Source organism: Panicum virgatum, chromosome 3K (genome assembly GCF_016808335.1).
Source record: "Panicum virgatum strain AP13 chromosome 3K, P.virgatum_v5, whole genome shotgun sequence".
Lineage (NCBI taxonomy): Eukaryota > Viridiplantae > Streptophyta > Magnoliopsida > Poales > Poaceae > Panicum > Panicum virgatum.
Window position 1 is genome coordinate 61519458 of NC_053138.1, and position 19868 is coordinate 61539325.

General features: G+C 46.5%; 2 protein-coding genes across 7 annotated transcripts; both read left to right on the forward strand.

Moving 5' to 3' along the window:
- On the forward strand, positions 1–6397 carry LOC120700098 (WD repeat-containing protein 75-like). Its single transcript, XM_039984273.1, has 16 exons — positions 1–177; positions 284–484; positions 611–781; positions 1101–1494; positions 1624–1742; positions 2613–2690; positions 2849–2989; positions 3123–3167; positions 3510–3676; positions 3766–3844; positions 3966–4048; positions 4220–4349; positions 4434–4566; positions 5029–5177; positions 5455–5629; positions 5876–6397. Exons 1-16 carry the CDS (start codon positions 58–60, stop codon positions 6076–6078), a joined length of 2388 nt encoding a protein of 795 aa, XP_039840207.1. The 5' UTR covers positions 1–57; the 3' UTR covers positions 6079–6397.
- A 7558-nt stretch (positions 6398–13955) lies between these two features.
- Positions 13956–17457, forward strand: LOC120700099 (transcription factor PHYTOCHROME INTERACTING FACTOR-LIKE 13-like). Of its 6 annotated transcripts, none has more exons than XM_039984274.1 (9): positions 13956–14279; positions 14802–15002; positions 15109–15769; positions 15844–15948; positions 16041–16106; positions 16195–16260; positions 16372–16602; positions 16675–16819; positions 17065–17457. In XM_039984274.1, the coding sequence occupies exons 2-9, from the start codon at positions 14944–14946 to the stop codon at positions 17103–17105; spliced, it is 1374 nt and encodes a 457-aa protein (XP_039840208.1). In that variant the 5' UTR covers positions 13956–14279; positions 14802–14943; the 3' UTR covers positions 17106–17457. The 6 variants fall into 6 exon arrangements, with proteins under 6 accessions (XP_039840208.1, XP_039840210.1, XP_039840213.1 ...); XM_039984276.1 differs by having other exon boundaries at positions 14875–15002; XM_039984279.1 differs by having other exon boundaries at positions 13956–14274; positions 14875–15002.
- Positions 17458–19868: the final 2411 nt, after the last annotated feature.

The window sequence follows — 19868 nt, forward strand, 5'->3', positions numbered from 1 at the left end:
ACTTTCTCATTCTCCACTCCGAGCCCCAAAACCCTAGAACCCCACGCCGCCGCCGCCATGATCACCGGCGGCCAGAGCTTCGTCTCCGCGCCGCCGGCCTTCTCGGCCGACGGCCGCCTCCTCCTCGTCTGCTCCGGCTGCACCGTCTCCGTCTTCAGCACCGCCACCGCCATGCTGGTAAGCCCCGCCCCGCGTGGCCGCCGCCTGCGTCCGATTAAGGAATTGGTGGTGGGGGGTGGCGACCGTTGCCTCACCGCGACCGTGTGGTTTTTCCGTGTCGCAGGTGTCGGAGCTGGAGGGGCATGAGGGGGACGTCACGGCGGTGGTGGTGATGCCGCCGCCGGCTGGTGCGGCTACGACCCCGGCGGCCAAGCTCGCGAGCAACTGCTGGACCGCGGGGCTCGACGGCGTGCTCATATACTGGGACTTCGTTGCGGCGGAGGCCGTGCGGAAGGTCCAGGTCGGACTCCCCGTCCACTCCATGGTAAGCTCGAGCTGCTGCCTCCGCAATTTCGTAGCTCTGGTTATTATTGGTCTTTATGCTGAGCTGAGTGAATTTGAGATTAAATATGCCAATTTGCATGCTTATGTTTTGATTCTGTGGGCACAGGTGATCCCTAACATATGTAGGACCTCAAAAGGAGCTGAGGTGTCGACTCCCTTTGCATTTGTCTCTGTCGAAGATACGAGTAAGCCAGTTAATGAACCAAAAGCTCTGCGTGGGCAGATGAGAATTTATGACCTGACGAAGGGGCGTAAAGTGGGTTATCCCCTGGCTGAGGTGAGGTTTTTCAGCTTTATACCTTCTCTTATCATTGTTAGTTTTCTGACCACTTTCCACATGAATAAATATTAGAATTTCGATGTACTTTATATGGAAACTTGGAAAGTTATTCTAGGAATAGTAATTCGCTAGCATGGCTATGAAATTTGCCTGTAATCTTGGTATGCAAATTGGAAATGATTAAAATTTTCAATTGGAAAGTACAGAATTTTGTTTTTTTTATCAGTACAGAATTATGTTGAAGATGTGTTGCTGTTGAATTTTTTTTCAGTGTTTGAAACTTACTCCCATGCACTATTTACTCTAATTTAAACAGACAAGGAAACCAGAAAAGATTGTTGCAAGTAGTTCTGGAGAATTCTTGGGCATCACAAATAAAAGAAAGCTCCATATCTGGAGAATACCAACGAAAGATTTCAAGCATGATAAGATTAGGAAGATAAAGCTCCGGCACACCAAAAACCTTACCACTCTGGCTTTCCATCCAAGCGAGGGAATTGTGGCTGCTGGTGATGTAACAGGGAGGATCTTGATTTGGAGAGGTTTTGGAAATGCAAAGTTCTCTGAAAGTAGTGCAAAGTCGAAAGTGGATGAAGGAAGGGATGGTGTTAGGGGCAATGATGATGCAGACACTTGCACGACATGGCATTGGCATTCAAGCAGAGTGAGGTTTCTCAAATTTTCCTCTGATGGAGCGTACTTGTTCTCAGGTTTGGCTTACTGATTCATTTACCTTCTATCTACATCAGTTTAATTCGGTCTTTTCCTGGAACGTCTGTAATGATGGTCTGATTTTTTTTTTGGCTTTATAATTCTCAGACATTTTTTCTGTTTTGTAGGTGGTTTGGAGGGAGTTATTGTTGTATGGCAGTTAGATACTGGAAAGAGAAGATATAAACCACGTCTTGGGTCTCCTCTTTTGTTCTTTGTAGATTCTCCAGATTCTTCCATTTCCTGTGTAAGTGTCCTTCCGTTTGCTTCCTTTACCCCCAATGCCTTTTCTCTGCAGAGCAAATTATATTTTTGATTTATGAAGTTTTAGGATTCAGCATGTTACAATTCAGTATATTGTGTTGGCAAACAGAAGTTTAGTGAATAATGTTTCAGTCTTGCGCTGAAATTATGTCATTAATGAATTAATTAAAATCAAAATAATAATTCAAGTTTTGAGACCAGCACATCTCGTAATATATAGATGGAAGTACATCAACAAGTTTGTTCTATGGTCATGCGTGGATCTCATACTGTTATCACTCCTTGTTTTCTTACGTGTTATAGTATAGAAACATAAAATCAAGTTCCCTCCACTTTAGTCCCTGAGTTTGCCCAAGATGATATTCTAGTTAAACCTATATCTATGCTTGATCACTGGGGAAATTTTCTTTGCATTTATGGTGCTAGTTCAAATAATCATTTGATACTCCCTACTTTTCTTTTGTTGTACAAACACGGGCATAATGACTGATTTAAGTCTGCCTGCTGCTGGCTTCATCATATGAGGAAACCTATCTAATAAAGAAAGTTGTTTGTGTGTGCATCCATATGATAGCGTAAGCTCGTGCTAACTATGCAGTGACATAACATAAAGGTATGGCGCTTTGCGTTAGTATAAAGAACTGGTTACGTAATGTTGTTAGATCTGACAGTGAGGTAAACTACAGTCCTGCTTTTGATTTGTAATTGTCCTAGCACGAGGAGGATTCATAAAGTTTCGCTGGTGTGGGACTGGTTAAGTCATTCATGAATGTTTCAAGCTACATCTTTGATATGCTCTGTTGGATTTCCCTGTCCGCTGTTTGAATGATGGCTGATGTTGTTTGCTTTCCAGGTGTCATGTACAAATAACCAAGTGTATCTCCTAAAAATGCCTAATATGGAGGTCATGAGATCTATTGCTGGAATTAAGGTTTGTAACTTGAAAAATGTGCAAATTTTTCCTTCAAGATTATGTAATTAAATAGCATTGCTAGTTCTGGTTTCCAACTCTCCATATTTCTGATGAATGCTAATTTAATTGTATGGTCATGATCTCACGATTTTCCTTTTCTATATTCATCTCTTTAGCTGCCAACTGCTTCCCCGAGCTTGGGTGGATCTGATCGGGTTGTGTATGGATTTGATTATACTAATAAACTTGTTGCTATACCGACGGAAGATTACTGCATACAATTCTACAATCTGTTTGAGAACACTGAGGTTTCAGAGGTAAGCAATCAACCTAACAGAGGAAGTTCAATTGTTTACTCAGTCCTCCTTTGGGCAGTGTATCAATTGATGGGTGGTTAGCACGATGAACATTTTATAGTGAAACTAATCCCAGTATTGTTAACCTTTTCAGTTGCAAGTATGTGAGAGGAATTTTCAGCCTGTTGATGATATCACGGTAAGATGCCATGTACTGTATATTTCTAGTCCTGTACCGTGTACTCACTTTACCTTCTATTTATTTCCCCTTTTTCTTTTCTTTGTTTCTGTTATCAGTTTATTATGTTCCAAATATTTCACACCACTATGTGCTGCTTTACAAAAAAAAATTGTTACTTACCTTTATGCTAGATGTATTTGATACACTTTCTACATAGTTTTAACTGTCCTGAATATCTTTCGTTTGCATTTTCGTGATAAAAAAACTAGTTACCATTGATGTTTGAATAATTTGTTGTTCTTGTTTGGTATTCAGAATTTAACCTTAGTTTTTGACATGTTCCATATTTTTTTGCTACAGATGTACATTTCCTTAGTTTCATTGTCAATAGATGGCAGTTTGATGTGCACTGTGGACGTCAAGCTTCCTGAAGAAGAATTAGGTGGTCTTGTTACACTGAAGTTCTGGAATCATGGGTCTAGTGCAGGAAATTATTTTTTGTCCACTGTCATTTATGAGCCTCACAGGTTGGTTCATGTTTATAAGGTTGCTGATAAATACAAAATGAATGTCTGAAACTATTTTCTCTAATTTTTATATTTAATCTTTCATGCAGTGATGCTGGGGTTTCTGCTGTTGCTTTCCGTCCTGGAAGAAATATGGCTGTGAGCTCTTCTTTTGGTGGTAACTTCAAGGTGTGCATGTCTGTGATCTTTTAGAGGATGCCCTGTTTCCTTATTTCATAAAGCATTTTTGTGATCTTTGAGAGGATGCCCTGTTTCCTCATTTTATAAGTTTTATTGTTCGGTTATGTAGGTTTGGGTCCAGAGTTTGTCTTCACAATCAAGCAATGAAAGAAATTATGCTGGTTGGAGATGCCAATCGGTTGGCTCTTACAAGTGAGTTACTCTGTTTACCTTTGAGCAATACCTATTAATATGGTTAAAATTAATCTTAAGCATATCTGTAAACCTTTTACATAACCACACAATTAGTATGCCAGCATTCCATTTTTTTTATTTTATTAGTATGTGAGGCAGATAATATTCTGAGCAATTGGAATTTTGCAGGAAGAAACCTATGACAGCAGCAGCCTTCTCAGCCGATGGATCTGTTCTTGCGGTTGCAGCTGAGAGTGTCATCACATTGTGGGATCCTGATAACAATGCACTTGTTGGTGTAATTGCAGAAACGCTATCGGTATCTGATTAGACCTTGACTTGTATATGTTTTGCCTCTGCTTTAAAATAGAAGTTTGATGTGTGTCAATTATTGTATTTGCAGCCCATTACAAATCTTTCTTTCGTTGGGACATCGGTGTTTTTGATGTCTCTATGTCAGAGTTCAAGACCAGAGGTTACTGTATGGAATGTTTCAAATCTTTCCATGCAGTGGGCTTACAGCATTTATGCCGAAGGTACAAACTACGTTGGCAACACAATTTGTGCTATCTAGACTTAGCAAGGCCAAAATACTATGCATGCTCTACTTACTGTGCATTTTGCTTTGTCATATTGGAAAAAATACAATTTGTAGTTCTGGTGCTTGGGTATGGATCAGTTCCCTGGTCATGATTGCAGAGGCACATAAGATGAATCTGACAGCCTTGTTACAGTAGTTGTTGCTCTTTTATTGTCTAATTAAGTTCCAGCATGATCATCATGGTGAATCTGGCCAACTTAAAGGCTGCCATATTACATTGTAGTAGCTCATTTCCACTGCTATCACATTTGAATGCTGCTAGCGCTGTAGTACTTATCTCTGTGTGAGTCCTCTTTATTAACATTATCAAATGTAGTTTTGACAGTTGGGAACTAATTTCTGGTCAATGAGCAGGCACATTTGATCTTGTTCTCATATTGATGTTTTATTTTTACAGCTGCATGCTGTTCGCCAGTTGGGAATGAATTTGCAGTTCTTACCCTTCTGAGCTGTCCTGATGGAGGAACATCGACAGAGCAAAATGGAGCGATTCTACTTTTTAATGCAGAAAGCCCGAACCCTGTTGCTTCCTGGTCGGTAAAGAAGGTATGTCCATTTGACTTTTTGACTTGTCATATCAATTGTTTTTGCTTTGGCGTATCACTCCATTGGATATACTTAAGGAACTGATTTTTGTTCTTTTTAATATTCTCATGTTTATACTTGTATTGTTGGATAGCACAGTGTGCTTAGTTGCCTATTCCTTTAGTTCTTCAATAAAATTTCTGTCCGTTTGTTTCCTTCTGCGTGTATTATTAGATAGCACACAATGGACTGAGGAACCATAATAACTCTCAACTTTGGTTGATCTCACTTTTTCCAGGCAAGGGGTGGCAGCATTTCTTTTGTGAAGGGTGATGTCTCTTCGAAAGATAAAGAGACAATGTTGCTGGTTTATGTAAATGGTTCTCATGAATATGTCATCTTTGATCCCCGGAAGAGAGAGGAGTTGGTCGTTAGCAGGAACATAGACAGGAAGGTTCAAGCTGAGGAACTTGGTGAGTGTGTTGCATGGGTTGTTACATTGTTCCTGGACGCATTCTTTTATACTCTACTGCCACGTATTCACATCTTCTCTACAATCCTTGCTACTATTGTCGCTTGTTATATGCTATGCTTTTATGATGAGGCTCTGGAAAATGTTTGATCTGTAACTAGCAAAAAATGGATGTGTTGTCCCATTTCCTTTCAACTTCAAAACATTGTGTAAAAGCACTGACCCTGTTGTCTGTTTTTTTTTTCAGCACCAATCGGCTACGCATCTATCTACGGAGAGCTTCCAAAACTGGAGTCAAAGAAAGAGGTTTCAGATGTTCCATTTATCCCTTCAGACAGGCCTTGGGAGACCATATTCAGTGGCTCGTCACATGTTCTTCCGCCCCTCACAAAACTATGTTCAGCTTTCTTGTCATCATTGCTCGAGAAGAGATCAGTCACAAATGAGTGAGAGACGCCCCAAAGTTTTGTCCCATCATATCCATTGCAAAATGGCAATTCAGATAGAACTCCACTGACTCGATGCAACAAAGGTGATCGGTCCATGCTGGAATGCAGAAGCTACTCATGTGGAGATCCTGGGTGCTGCCGTTGAGCCGTGAGCACCTGCTGGCATCGGCTGAAGCCAAGCCCGTTTTGTAGTGGTACAAAGTGATTGGCAACCAGCTGATCGTAGCAGTTTTGTTTCCTTGACAGCTTCACATGTAAACCAGACAACCAAACTGGGAAATTTTGGTGTGATATGATGTCTGCAGCTTGTTCCGTGTCTTCGCTAGCTTGTTCCATTTCTTTTCACTGTGGTAGTGTAGCTCGGTCCAAGTAGCAGCTTTTATTTTTGTCAATGTGTTCATGGGACAAAAAAAGGCCACATGAACATAAGTTGCAAAAGTTTCTGTTGTACAAGTGGACACGAACATTGCATGGCCTAACTGAACTATCACCCAGATGGATCAACCGTGTTCAACTGTCAACCAGCTGCCTGCAACGAGCAGCAGCTAGGAGGCGAGTAGGAGGCCACACTGGAGCATGCCCTTCTCCTGACAGGTCCCCTACAAACCCCTACCTAAAACCTCGCCACGGCGTCCTATACATACGGCCTCGCCGCCGTGCACCGCCTCGCCGTGCCAAGAAACCAACCCACACAGGCAGTCCGGCAATGGACCATCACCGCTGTCGTCGCTGCCGGCCCGCCGCGACCATCGCAGCTACGCTCTGCCTCGTCCTTGCGCTCGGCGGGAGGAGCGGCGCCGCGGCGAGGCCGCTGAGGCGCCTGCACGCGGCGGAGGGGAGCACAGAGTCCGCGGCGTCGGAGGCAGTGCTCGACGTGACGGTGGCGGAGGCGCCGGAGGCCGCGAGGTGGGCCGGAGCCGCTGGGGGCGAGGAGGGGCAGGACGATCTCGGCGCGGGGAAGTGGCTGCCGCTGCCCATGCCGATGCCGATGTCCTTGCCGGGGGCGACCGCGCTGGCGGGCGGGCTGCGGTTCCCGCCGGTGTCGTTCCCGCTGTCCGGCGCGTCCATGCCGTGGCTCCCCGGCGCGCCGCCCGCGTTCGCCGGGATGCCGGCGCTCGTGCCGCCGTACGTGGGCGCCACGCGGCAGGAGCAGCTCAGCCTGTGGGCGTCGCTGTTCAACCCGTTCCAGGTCAGGCCGAGGCTGCCGGGCGCCCTCGGCGGCGAGACGGCGGCGGCGGGGACCGTCGAGCGCGGCGGCGTCCCGGCCATCGCCAGCGGCGGGAAGGCCGCCGAGTGGGAGACCATGGACGTGCCCGCCGCCGTCGCCGCGCAGGTCGCCCAGCCCAAGTGGGGCGTCTTCTTGGGCAACATCGATCGTCGCAACTAGCTAGCTAGCTAGCTCATGGCTAGTCATCTGGCGAAATAAGCCGATTAGCTTAGTAGATGAAAAATGGTAGACTTTTGAAAAAAAATCAAGGAAAATGTTAGTAGAGTACTGAACATTTTTGCAGTTTGAGCAAAAATGTTTGTATCAAGGAGCAGTCGAGAGTTAGAGAAGGTTGTTGTCTATTCATTTCCGTGATGTTCTTTGTTCTATAAACTCGAAATGTATACTCTATTCAGTGTCAGTTTCATGAAGATTTTTTTTTCTACCAACTGGGGTGACATGTGTTTCCTTTTCAGTTTCAGTACAACCAGTTTTTGTTGCAGCCAGAAGTGTGATTTCTTTTACTGCAAAAAAAAAAAGAGGCCGTGTATCTCTCCGACAGAACGAGGCCGACGCCATGCGCGTCTACGACGAGATGACCGGCGCTCGGCCGCTCACGGACTCCGCATGGGCCGGCCGGCGGTGGGAACGGGAGGTCCTTGGATGCAGGTGAGACCACTCCGTATCTTCCGGTGATCGTCGACGGCGGCGTCGGCGTTCGCTCGCCGGAGACGCCTCACGCCCGCCCCGCGCCGGGACACTGGATCGCGGATCCAAATCTCCCGGGGAGTTGGAGCCCAATTCATCTTAGTCCGAGGTCCCTTCCGGAAAACATCCCTCCGGCCCTTCGCCGAGCGCGATCTGAGACGCCCATTCTGGATCCGACGGTCAGAGGATGCATGATTGCTGCCTCCAAGGCTCCAATGGCCAAGAAGATATAGCTTCCAAGAACATCCGGAGGTCGGTGCTTTCCAAGAAATTCAGCAGAAAAAGACTAGTTAGACATCATCAGCTGCCCATTCCTGCTTGTATGACTGAGGTATGGACTGAACAGGGGATTACTTTCTCTCTGGGAAGCCATCAAGTCACCTGTTTCTGTCAAGCACCCAGATTCTTTGCTCACCTTATTCTCTCCAACAAAACTGCCCAGAAGCTTTCCAAAGAATCTTGAAGACTAGCAGAAGCAACCAGCATCAGCCCTAACTGAATCACAATTAGGCACATTAATATTTTCTAGCACAAACCTTGAACCTGATCCATGGTCATCCTAAGAGTATGAAAGATTCTTCGACAGAGTAAATTTTCGTCATAATATGATGGAAATCATTTCCCAATCTCTAACAACTAATAACACAATATGATGAGAATCATTTTCCTCCAATTTAATGCGTCATCCAGCAAGCTTGTCACGCATGATTCTGATGTAGAAACCTCTGGCACCTTTATGTCAGTGTACAGGAGTTAAGTGAACCAGCCAATGATGCTGGGAGATCAGAAATGGTGGTTAGCCAGGGGAGGGATGTGAGCCACAAGAAGGCTGTAGCCCTCAGGGCAAAGGCGACCCTGAGCCTCAGGAGGGCTCCTGCTGCTGCGTTCCCTGCCTCTCATCTGATGGGCCGAGAACACTCTGAGGCCATGGAATGGAGCTCACGCAGTTCTCTGGTGCAAGGAGAGGCCCCAGATGGAGCATAAAAATATGTGGCCAAGGATCCCAAGGATCTGTTTTGAGGCCACGGCTGTTCTGAATTTCTGATGATGAAAGATGGCATGAGATCCCTTGCCAGCCTTTTCTATTCCTCCTGCTTTTGGCTTGCTTTCTTGGAATAAAATATTCTTTTTCACTTTCTTGGAGTATTAATTCTTCTCGAAAGAGAAAAAGAGAAAATGTAAAATTGTAGAGAAAACAGAAAATAAAGAAAGAAAACGGACATTGCTTGAAGATCACACCTCATAATTCGAGAATCTGACGTACCTGAAAACTAGATACTCCCTTTGTCCCATAAAAAATGCAATCCTGAGTTTGAAAAAAAAAATCTCACAAAAAGTGCAATTCTAGAGATTGGATCTCAATTACCTACCTAATTAAGTGATCAAATTTGAATTGCGTGCCAAAATTAACCATATTTAGCTGTGAGAGTCTTTTCACGCCACCACTAATCTAAAAAAAGGGTGTTGTAAGGATCGATGGACCAAGAGGGGGGTGAATTGGGCATTTTTCAAAATTCTAAAGCAATAAAAACAACCTTAACCTATGCAATGCTAGTAAGATTCAATTCACCGACCGGCTAACTAAGCAAACTACACAAGCTACTAAAGAAAAGAAACTAAGCAAGGTAGAGCTAAGTTATGATCTCTAATGTCAAGCACATGAAAAGTTGCAAGAAAGTAAATGCTTGAAATGAAAGAGTGGGCAAGAGACAACCGGATTTTTCCCGTGGTGTCGATGTGTTGGTACACACCCCTAATCCACGTTGTGACACTCACTAAGAGTCTTGTCACCTCCCATGTCACCGAGACTTGGGCGCTCACTAAGAGTCTCCGTTCACCATCCCGGCGTGGTGGAGCTCAAGCCACGTACACACTTCTTCGGGCTCCCACAATCCTTGGCAAGCTCCGGAAGAAACACCTTCAATCACCAAGATCGTCTAGGTGCTGCCAAACACCAAGAGTAACAAGCTCCTAAGCCTTCACTTGACCTACACTCAGTTGGCCCTAGCTCAAGCACACTTGCTACACTTGCAAAGGATGAGTTCTTCAAGGTTGAAGCACAAACTAAGCACTAGATCTTCTCTCTTTTGCTCAAAGCTCTTTCTCTTCTTCTCAAGGGTGGCCTCAGGTTTTCAAGATGTCAAAGGCGACTGAAATGAACCAGGGGGTACCCTTATATAGAGTGGAGGAGGTCACATAGCCGTTGGAAGTTTTCTGCAGAAAAATCGTGACCACCGGAAGAACCGACGGTATAGAAAGTATAGGCATCGGTTCAACCGGTCTCTCTGTGTCAAAGAAGTAGCCGTTGGAGTTCTGACACAGTATCCACGCTTGCGTCATTGCACCGGTGCATGCTCCTTAGGGGCATCGGTTTAACCGGTGCTGAAGAGGTTCACTGATCAACTCAAACAAGCGTTCTGGAACAAAGTACATCCAATGCACTGGTGCTTTGATTCTGAACCGTCGGTTCAACCGGTGCTGAAGAGAAGTTGGAGTCCACCAAAATATGCTCCCTGGAACAAACGACTTTCATTGCACCGGTGCTTTGATTTCGGAGCGTCGGTTCAACCGGTGCTGAAGAGAGGTGGAAGTCCACCAAAATGTGCTCTCTGGAACAACGGACTTTCATTGCACCGGTGCTTATCTTTTTGACCATCGGTTCAACCGGTGCTTTACTTGATTTCTGCCTTCATCCAGAGAAGATAGACCGACAGGGCATCGGTCCTTCCGCCTTTCATCGGATGCTCCGATGCTGGGGCACCGGTTCAACCGGTGCTGCTGATTTTCTTTGTTTTCAGCTGTTTTGACTTGGATTCGAATGTGACTTTGATTGTTTCTTCTTCCAAGAGTTGTGTTGATTTCTATTGACCATCTTTTGCTGTTTTTGAGTGAGTGTGCAAGATTTCTAAGGCCAACACAAGTTTGATCAAGCTACTAACTCATGAACCCCTCTTAATAGTACGATCAAGAACTAGAAAATATAAAACCTAACTAAATCAAGTGTCCTTCGACTCCTTGTGACACTTGAGACTAGAAAGGTCCTTAATCTTTCAAATTGAGTCCTTGGTACGCAGAATTGTTTTGAATTGAGGGGTCTCCTTTCATATTTCATATGAGACTAATCCAGTTATTGAGCTTTCCTTTAAAACACACGTTAGTCGCATACGGTTGTCATTAATCACCGAAACTTACCATTAGCATCTATCGGCCTAGATGCGCTACAGGTGTACCCAGTGCCGCTCGAACCCGGGACCTTCCGGTTACAGACAGTAGACTCTACCGCTGCACCAGACCCGCCCTTCACGCCACCATTAATCTGTCTAGAAAAAAAACTAACATTACACTTTTTATGGAACGGGGGGGGGGTGTACTCATGTAGTCCATGCACATGCCACTGCCATTTGCCCTCCACTTTGTCTCCAATTATTATTTCAGCTAGAAAAAAAAGAGCTACACAAAATGAGGCCTTGTCCTTGTTTAGTTGCAGAATTCCAAATCTATCACATCGAATGGGAATATTATATGCATGGAGTATTAAATCTAGACAAAATAAACAATTAATTACATAGTTTGCTTGTAAATTACGAGACGAATCTAATGAGCCTAATTAGGTCATGATTAGTCACTAAATTACTACAGTAATCATGCGCTAATGATGAATTAATTATGCTCATTGAATTCGTCTCGTAGTTTACAGACGAGTTTTGTAATTAATTTTATAATTTAGTCTATATTTAATATTTTAAATGTGAAAAAAAATTATTTTAAAAACTTTACACCTGCAACTAAACGAGCCTGAAAATAAAACCCTAAGACTGCAAAGTGCAAGCCCTGCCTGTGCCCATGATCCGAGGCCTTGGTTCACACTTGAATTCCTAGTGCAGTGAGCCGAGAAAAGAATCTCGCATGCATGGAGTGTTAAATGAAGTCTATTTGCAAAATCTTTATAGGAATGTGTATATTTTTTCATGACGAATCTAATGACGGTAATTAATCAATAATTGGCTACAGTAATGCTAGAGTAACTATTTTCTAATCATACAGTCAAAGATCTCATTAGATTCTTCAGGATTCCTAACGTAGAGTTTTGAAGTTAATTTTATAAAATAACTTTATTTAACACTGTAATTAGCTGTCAAAGTTTACTTAGTACTCCCTATAGCGCGTGTAACTGAGAGTAGCGAGCGAGGTCGCATCACATCCTGCAATAAATTGAGTGGTCCAAATAAATTCGCAGTGGATAGAATTCTGTTCTCCTTTCGTGGGCCCAGGCCGCAATACGATGGGATCTTTGTTAAGCTTCTGTTGCAGCACAGTAGAAAAGAACAGGGCATCATCGATCGCTCTGAGATCTGGATGCTCAGATAGGGTGTGTTTAGATGCCCAAAAACCACCCCCAAATCTAAATTTTCCATCACATCTCCATCACATCGAAACATTAAATATAGCAAATGACTTATGCATGGAGTACTAAATGTAGGTAAATAAAAAACTAATTGCATAGTTTTGATGTACGTTGCGAGACGAATCTTTTGAGACTAGTTAGGTCATGGTAGGACAATATTTACCACAAACAAACGAAAAATACTACAGTGTGCTACAGTGCCCGATGTGACTTTTTCTACCATTTTTCCAGGGATCTAAACACAGCCATCGTCAGATCACGCGTGGTTTTCTCCGGGTAGAAGCAGAACAGGGCATCGAGCACAGTAGGCCGTGCAGTAGATGGGATGGGCTCGCCGCAGCGCAGGAGTGGAACCTGTCAAACATGAATGGACTGATGGACGCAAGTCAACTGGTTCTTCAAGCGGTTGCCTGGGTGTGATGAGTGCGTGTGAGTGAGTGGGAGTGAGAAGGACGTGACGCTAATCTCGTTCAGAGACCTGGTGCCACACGCACAGTCAGGCCGACAGGGCCGACGACGATGAGGCCGAGAGGTGGCACGATCCTATAGCAAATCTTCGCAACCGCGACGCACACACACGTGCTGAAGTCATAGTATGAGTTTTTTTTTAAGTTCTTCAAAAAAAAGATTTTTTTTAATAAACGTATGAGAGGGTTCACGACCGCGGATCTGCGGTTACTAGTGTATTGGACCAAAAACCTCTATAATACAGTGTGATTCTGAAATTGTAAAGATACAACCTTTGCTCATTTTAATTCTAGACCGACCCATGTTTAGCCTAATATGTACCTCGATGTGACAAAAACTATGTGTCCAGTGGCGAATTCAGCAGTCAAGTCAAGAGAGGGCATAATCTCCATTTTCTTCTTCTTTCTCCCCTTCAGTCCATCTCTTCTTCCTGCCCCCTCCCCTCCTCCTTCTTCGTTCTTTGACCCAAAAATGGAGGGGAGGCTTAGGGGATATCCGTGGATCTTGGAAAAATATGAGAGCTTGATCCCCTAGCCCTCCATGTAGATCCGCCCCTGTATGTGTCGATCCAACTTTCAACTTCTATATGAGATTCTAGTAGTATGTTAGGTCCTACGCATGCTCGTGCGTGTGCGTGTGCGTTTTTGTTTTTAGAAAACGGTTAAGAACTTAATATGACTACTCCCTCAGTCCTACAAGATGGCTATTTGCTTTAAGATTTTTTTCCAAATCAAACTTTTAAACTCTGACCTTAGACAATAAAAAAATTATAAGGATTAGCAGCATAAAAATAATATTAGTTTATTCATAGCGAAACCCGCTATCATAACATGTGATCTTTTCTATTTATAAAAAAAATATTTTTTTGAAGAAATTATATATTATTAGTCAAAGATGAAAATATTTGATTATGAACAAATCTAAAAAATGCTATATTTTGGAGCAGATTTCTTTTTTATAATTATTTTGGAGCAGAGTTAGTACTACGTTTCCTCTGGCTCGGAGGCTGAATTTGGTGGCGGCAAGTTGGGGGCTGTGCATGTATAATGGCTACGCGATAACCATTCCCTGTCGCTCTCCGGTCTACCCTTGTGCCCCCGGCCCGGCCGAATCCAGTTCGCCCCCTTCTCCTTCAGTCGCCGCGCCGCGCACTGTTCCTGCACCAGCTTGGCCTCCTTTTAAAGCCCGCCGCGCCGTGCTCCCCCTGCTTGAGCTCTTCCTTCTTCCCTCACCCGCCACCCTTCCTCCTCACCTGCTTCTTCTTCTACCGATCATCATCAGCTCACACACTACTCCCAACTCCCAAGAGAGGAAGAGGAGAGAGAGAGAGAAGAAGGTGAAGGAGGCTCTGCAGATTTATTTCTGGCCGCACCAAAATTCAGTTCAGAAGCGGGCAGAACCAACGAAAAGTCAGGTTCCTGTTTCTTCTGTACTTTCTCTGTCCATCTCCAGTTACCCTTTTCTTTTCTTTTCCATTGTCTTTTCGGTTCCCTGTACATCCTTCTGTCTGCACGAGTCAAAACGGATATGCTACTTCTGTCCGTACCGAGCTCTCTCCCCCCTCTCGTCCACACATTCACCGCGTTCGGCAGGCTAGAGCTGGAATGGTGTGAGAGAAAAATATTGTTGGACTGGCTAGAGCTGGAGTTAATGGCTGGAGTGGTGTGAGAGAAAATTACTGTAGCGCTGGAGGTTACAAGACCAGCCGACCACAGTGATTTTTACTGCTCATGGGTCCTCCTTTGCTCATCATCTCCTGCTGCATCGCTCTGCAGGTTTAGTCATAGCTTCAGGTAGATCATTACGCTTTGCAGATTAGACTGCACTTATGGCCTTTGCTTTTCAAATTCAATATTCCCTTTGATCCTCGAAATTCAGTGTGATCAATCTGAATGATTAGGCTTGTCTGCATGTCTGATCACTCTGCGACGCGCAGCTCAAAGTCCAAGCTCCGATTATTCCAGCAGCTGGAAACGTGACAGGGTTTCTTGTGCTCCTCTTCCTTGCAGCGATCGGGCCGGGCGTGCTGCTGCTGCGCGTTCCGTGGGATGCCCGCGGCGGCGCCGGCGACTTGAGCCATGACCCAGTACGTCCCTGATTGGAGCAGCGGCATGGGGGACGCCTTCGCGACATTCAAGTGCGTTCTGATCGTCCACCGCTTCCTCCGTTTTCTCGCTCTTGGATGAATCCGTTCGGTTCGTGGCTGATCGACGCGGTGGTTTTCGTGGAACGTGCTGTTGCAGCGGCGGCGACGACGACGGGCTCATGGAGCTGCTCTGGTGCAACGGCCACGTGGTCATGCAGAGCCAGGCGCCGAGGAAGCCGGCGAGGCCCGAGAAGGTTGCGGCGCCCGCGGCGGCGGCGGCGGCGGCGCTGGACGACGAGGCGGCGGCGTGGTTCCAGTACCCGGCGGAGGACGCGCTCGAGAGGGACCTCTTCACGGAGCTCTTCGGGGAGGCGCCGGCGGCCGGCGCCGGCGGCAGCGGCAGGGCGTGCAAGGAGGAGGCGGGGTGCGCGGGCGAGGCCGCGGCCCGCCGGAGCGGGACGATGATGCCGCCGCAGCCGCGGAAGAAGGCGTGCCCGGGGGACATCGGCGACGTCTCGGACGGCGCCGCGGCGCGGGCGGCCGCCGCCGGCGGCGAGCGCGCAGCGACCGCGACGGAGGCCGTCGAGTCGTCCATGCTGACGGTCGGGCCGAGCTTCTGCGGGAGCAACCACGTGCAGGCGCCGCGCGCCCCGCCGCCGCCGGGGGCCGCGGGGAAGGCCGGCGGCAGGGCCTGCGACGCGGCGACGGTGACCTCGTCGTCGATGCGGCCGAGGTCCTGCACCACCAGGGCCGGGCAGGCAGGCGCCGCCGCCCACCGGAGCAGCAAGCGGAGGCCGAGCGACGCCACGGAGACCGAGGTACGCGTGCCGCCGATCGCCGGATCAATCCACCTTGCGCACCGGATCAATCGATGACGCCGCCGCAAATGCAGGACGCGGAGTTCCAGTCCGCCGACGCAACGTGCGAGCTGCCGGCGCAGAAGCTGACGACGGCCAAGCGGCGGCGCGCCGCCGAAGTCCACAACCTCTCGGAGCGGGTTAGTCTGGGTCCCTTCCAGGAACTTCCGTTTCGTTCTCCTGTGACGGTTTCCACCATTGCTCACTGGTTTCTGATATGAACCCGATGCAGAGACGAAGGGACAGGATCAACGAGAAGATGAAGACCCTGCAGGAGCTCATTCCTCACTGCAACAAAGTAATCACATGCAGATTTGCAATCCTGCTCATATATCTCATCTCCTTGGCGATCTCATCTCAATTCTCATACCAATCGAATTCTTCAGACGGACAAGGCGTCGATGCTGGACGAGGCGATCGAGTACCTCAAGACGCTGCAGCTCCAGCTGCAGGTGAGTATCCTTTTCGCGCCAAAGATGTTCTTAATTACTACTACTACTACTCAAAGTGGAGTACTCAAGAACGAGACCTCGATGTGTGACGTGTGCATTGTCGCGGTGCAGATGATGTGGATGGGCGGCGGGATGGCGGCGGCGGCGGCGCCGGTGATGTTCCCGGCGGGGGTGCACCAGTACATGCAGCGGATGGTGGCCTCTCCTCACGTGGCGTCCATGCCCAGGATGCCGTTCTTGGCGCCGCCGGCCGTGCAGAGCCCGCCGGGGGCCGACCCCTACGCCCACTACCTCGCCGTCGACCACCTGCAGCCGCCGCCGGCGGCGGCGGCGGCCCCCATGGTACCACCCCGTACGCAGCTGAACTTCTCCCTTGATGCATAGCCTCTGCTGTTTCCTGAGAGATTTCAGCAGCATTACCTGCAGGGGATGGGCTTCTACCAGCAGCAGCAGAGCCCGGCGCTGCCGCCACCACCGCCGCCCGCCGTGCCGGCCACCAGCCTGCCTGCGGCGACTGCACGGACGTCGCCTCCCGATGGCACCCTGCACAAAAAATACGGTACGCGGCATTGCACAAAAAAACTTGCTCCAAAACAGTTTCCTGCTCACACTCAACCACATGCATTGCATCCATTCGTGTCAGACTCAAAAGCTTGCCGGCCATATACCTCTTGCAGATCCTTGGATAGCTCTATAACAGAGCTCTGAGTTTCTTCCTCTTCCATGCACTTATTCACCATCATCTGAAACAGTACAATTGTTCATCAGTGACTTACTTTTCCTGTTCTTGAACTTGATTTTCAGAAAACTGTGGCAAGACTGAGATCCAGGGTATCACCAGCTGATGGGGGTTCTGCATGTGCGTGTAGTTGGTAACAGTACTGATGCTGTAAGGTTAAGGCTTGACTGAGACCGATATATGATTAGTCCTAGATAAATTTGAGATTTGTTCAATCCCTTGACTGATGAAGCCATTTTTTTTACCCGTTTGGTAGGCAGTGTAGTAATTTGATCGGTGATTGAGATTTGCCAAGTCATGCAATTCTTTCTCGCGATGTATGCAAAATGTTCATATGTACTGAATGGTGTTGTGTTCCACTACTGGTTGCTGACCATGTCACGCCTACTCTATGATTATATTGTTTACCCAAATTGTTTCAGAGATCGTTTGGGGAATGCAAAGTTTGGATTCAGACACTTTAAAAAGTTTGCCCAAGAGAACATTTTGAAGCTGGTGTAGAAAGGTTGGCCAGGATGCTTAGGCTGAAAACTAGTTCTTTTACCTTAACCCAGGTTTACCTAAGAGTGATGCGTACACTAAATCACACTCCTAAATCAGTCTGTTTTTTTTTATTTCAAGAAAATTAGTTGGACATGGATGACATGCCATGACTTTTCCAGTTTCCAAGAGGAGAGGAGCCTTGCCAATCATTTCTCTGAGCTCATCATCATCCATCAACTCTTCCAGTATTACCTTTTCTTCTTTTTGGGAAAAAAATATATTTGCTAGTGTGTTACTCGTATGGGACACTCGGCATCTAGCATAGCCTTGTGCTGAGCTCATGGGCCATTGAGATCATCAGATGGACGGGGCATTCCTGTGATCCTGCCTGCTGGTGAGTGACAGGGAGGTTGTTCGGCTAATATGATGAATAGTATTCGGCTGGTAGAATAAATAATATTATGTGAAAGGAAATAAGTCGAAATAAATCGAGACAAGCCGATCAGCCGAACAGGCTGAGGCTGAGGAATGGTGACCACAGTTGAGCTAACGCATGCATCATGCATGTGCTCCACTGATCCTAATCACCACAGGTGAACAGTGCCTGAATCATGGCTGTATTTCTTTGCAGTGTCTAGCTTGCAGATCAATGGCAGTAACCCTGTCTGTCAAACACTCAGCCTCACCACTCCTTAATAATTCGGACACCGCTGCGGACAGCCTTAATAATTCGGCCCTGCTCACCTGATCCGGAGACTGTTCACCTCTCTATCGCCGTATTCCATTCTCGCGGCACAAATCATGGACGGGCCTCTCCCTCATCATCTGGCATGAGTCTTTTTATCCTGAAGATTATTCCTCTTCCTTTTTCTCCTCCCATTTTGATTGCTGGCACTGGTTACACGGTACCTAGAAACCACTGATCGTGAGTCTCATGCTCCTAACCTGATCAGGAAGCAGAATCTGCTGATGGCATGGTCTCACTCACCCTTTGACAGGGAACTCCAAGCTGCAAGACGGATCCTCCCAAGAAACAACTCACTCAGTCGGGAAAAAAAAGAAAAGAAAAGGCAGCAAGCCAAAGGATGCATGCATCTCCCCAAAGCGCCGGCGAGTGCTGACGGCTTGTTGCTTGATCAGTTGATCTTTTTGTTTTTTGTCTGTGTCTGGGTGTAATTGCGATTGCTTGTTGGGATAAGGATTGAGACGGATAGGGATTGACAGCAGCGACGGAGGCATCATCAATGGCTGCTCTGAAGGAGTCTGGACCAGCGCCGTATCCATGTCAAGCATGCATCAGGATTTCAACGGGATGTGCAATGGACCAGGCAGATGGAGGCCCCAGATTGGCCCTTCCGGGTTCACTGTACCATCGAATTCGCAGATGGAAACGGCGCCTTTGGTCGGCTCGGATGACCACTGTCCTCTCTCTCTCTCTCTCTCTCTCTCTCTCTTTGGTTATTACTCCCTCCGTTCGGAAATGATCTACGTATTTTGACTAGGAAAAGTCAAACTTTATAAACTTTGACTAATAATTAGTTAAATTATATGTATAATTAGTTTATAAAATTTATGTCAATACATATGTATTCAAAGAGGTTTTGAGATGACATTGAGTTATTCGTAATTGACATTATATTCTGAGTGATTAATAAAAGTCAAACTTTACTTCGAATGACTTTCTCTAGTCAAAATATGTAGATCATTTCCGAACGGAGGGAGTAGAATGGGAGATCATTTTTCTTTGAAAGAAAAGACTTCTTTTTTGAGATGGATTGAAATAGACAACTAGTGTATCAAATCTGACTATTTCTGGAAGAAAGGAAAAAAAATGATCATTGAAGAGTTAAAAAAAAGGAAAGAAGAAGCAAAGAGCAATTTAATAGATGGGCTGATTGAAGGATATGGGCCTTGTGAAGACCATGGGCCTTATGTGAGAGGAAATCTGGTTTGCTGACGGGGCTGGTGGGGAAGGCCTCGGGCCTCTCGTGGGTCCACCCCAAGGAATTATTGCAACGACGATATGGGCGCCTGCAGGAGTCGATGATGCAATGATCCAGCTCATCCGAAAAGACCAGCAGCGCTGATAGGAGATGCTCACCAGTTTTTTTTTAAAAAAAAGATTCATCAGATTTTCACTCTATTCGGCTGGCTGTGGCCGGTGGCTGGGCTGATTTACTATAAGAGAAAAGAACTGCTGGCTGGCTAGTGGCCGGTGCTGATTTGGTACGAGAGAAAAACACTATTATTGGTTGCCAGCACAACAAAATCTTTGCTTACAGCTTAGACGATGGGATATGAATTATGATAGAGCAGTTGATATATATGATTCTATATCTCTCTCTAATGATTGAACACACCTTCATAGCAGCAATCATCACCAAGA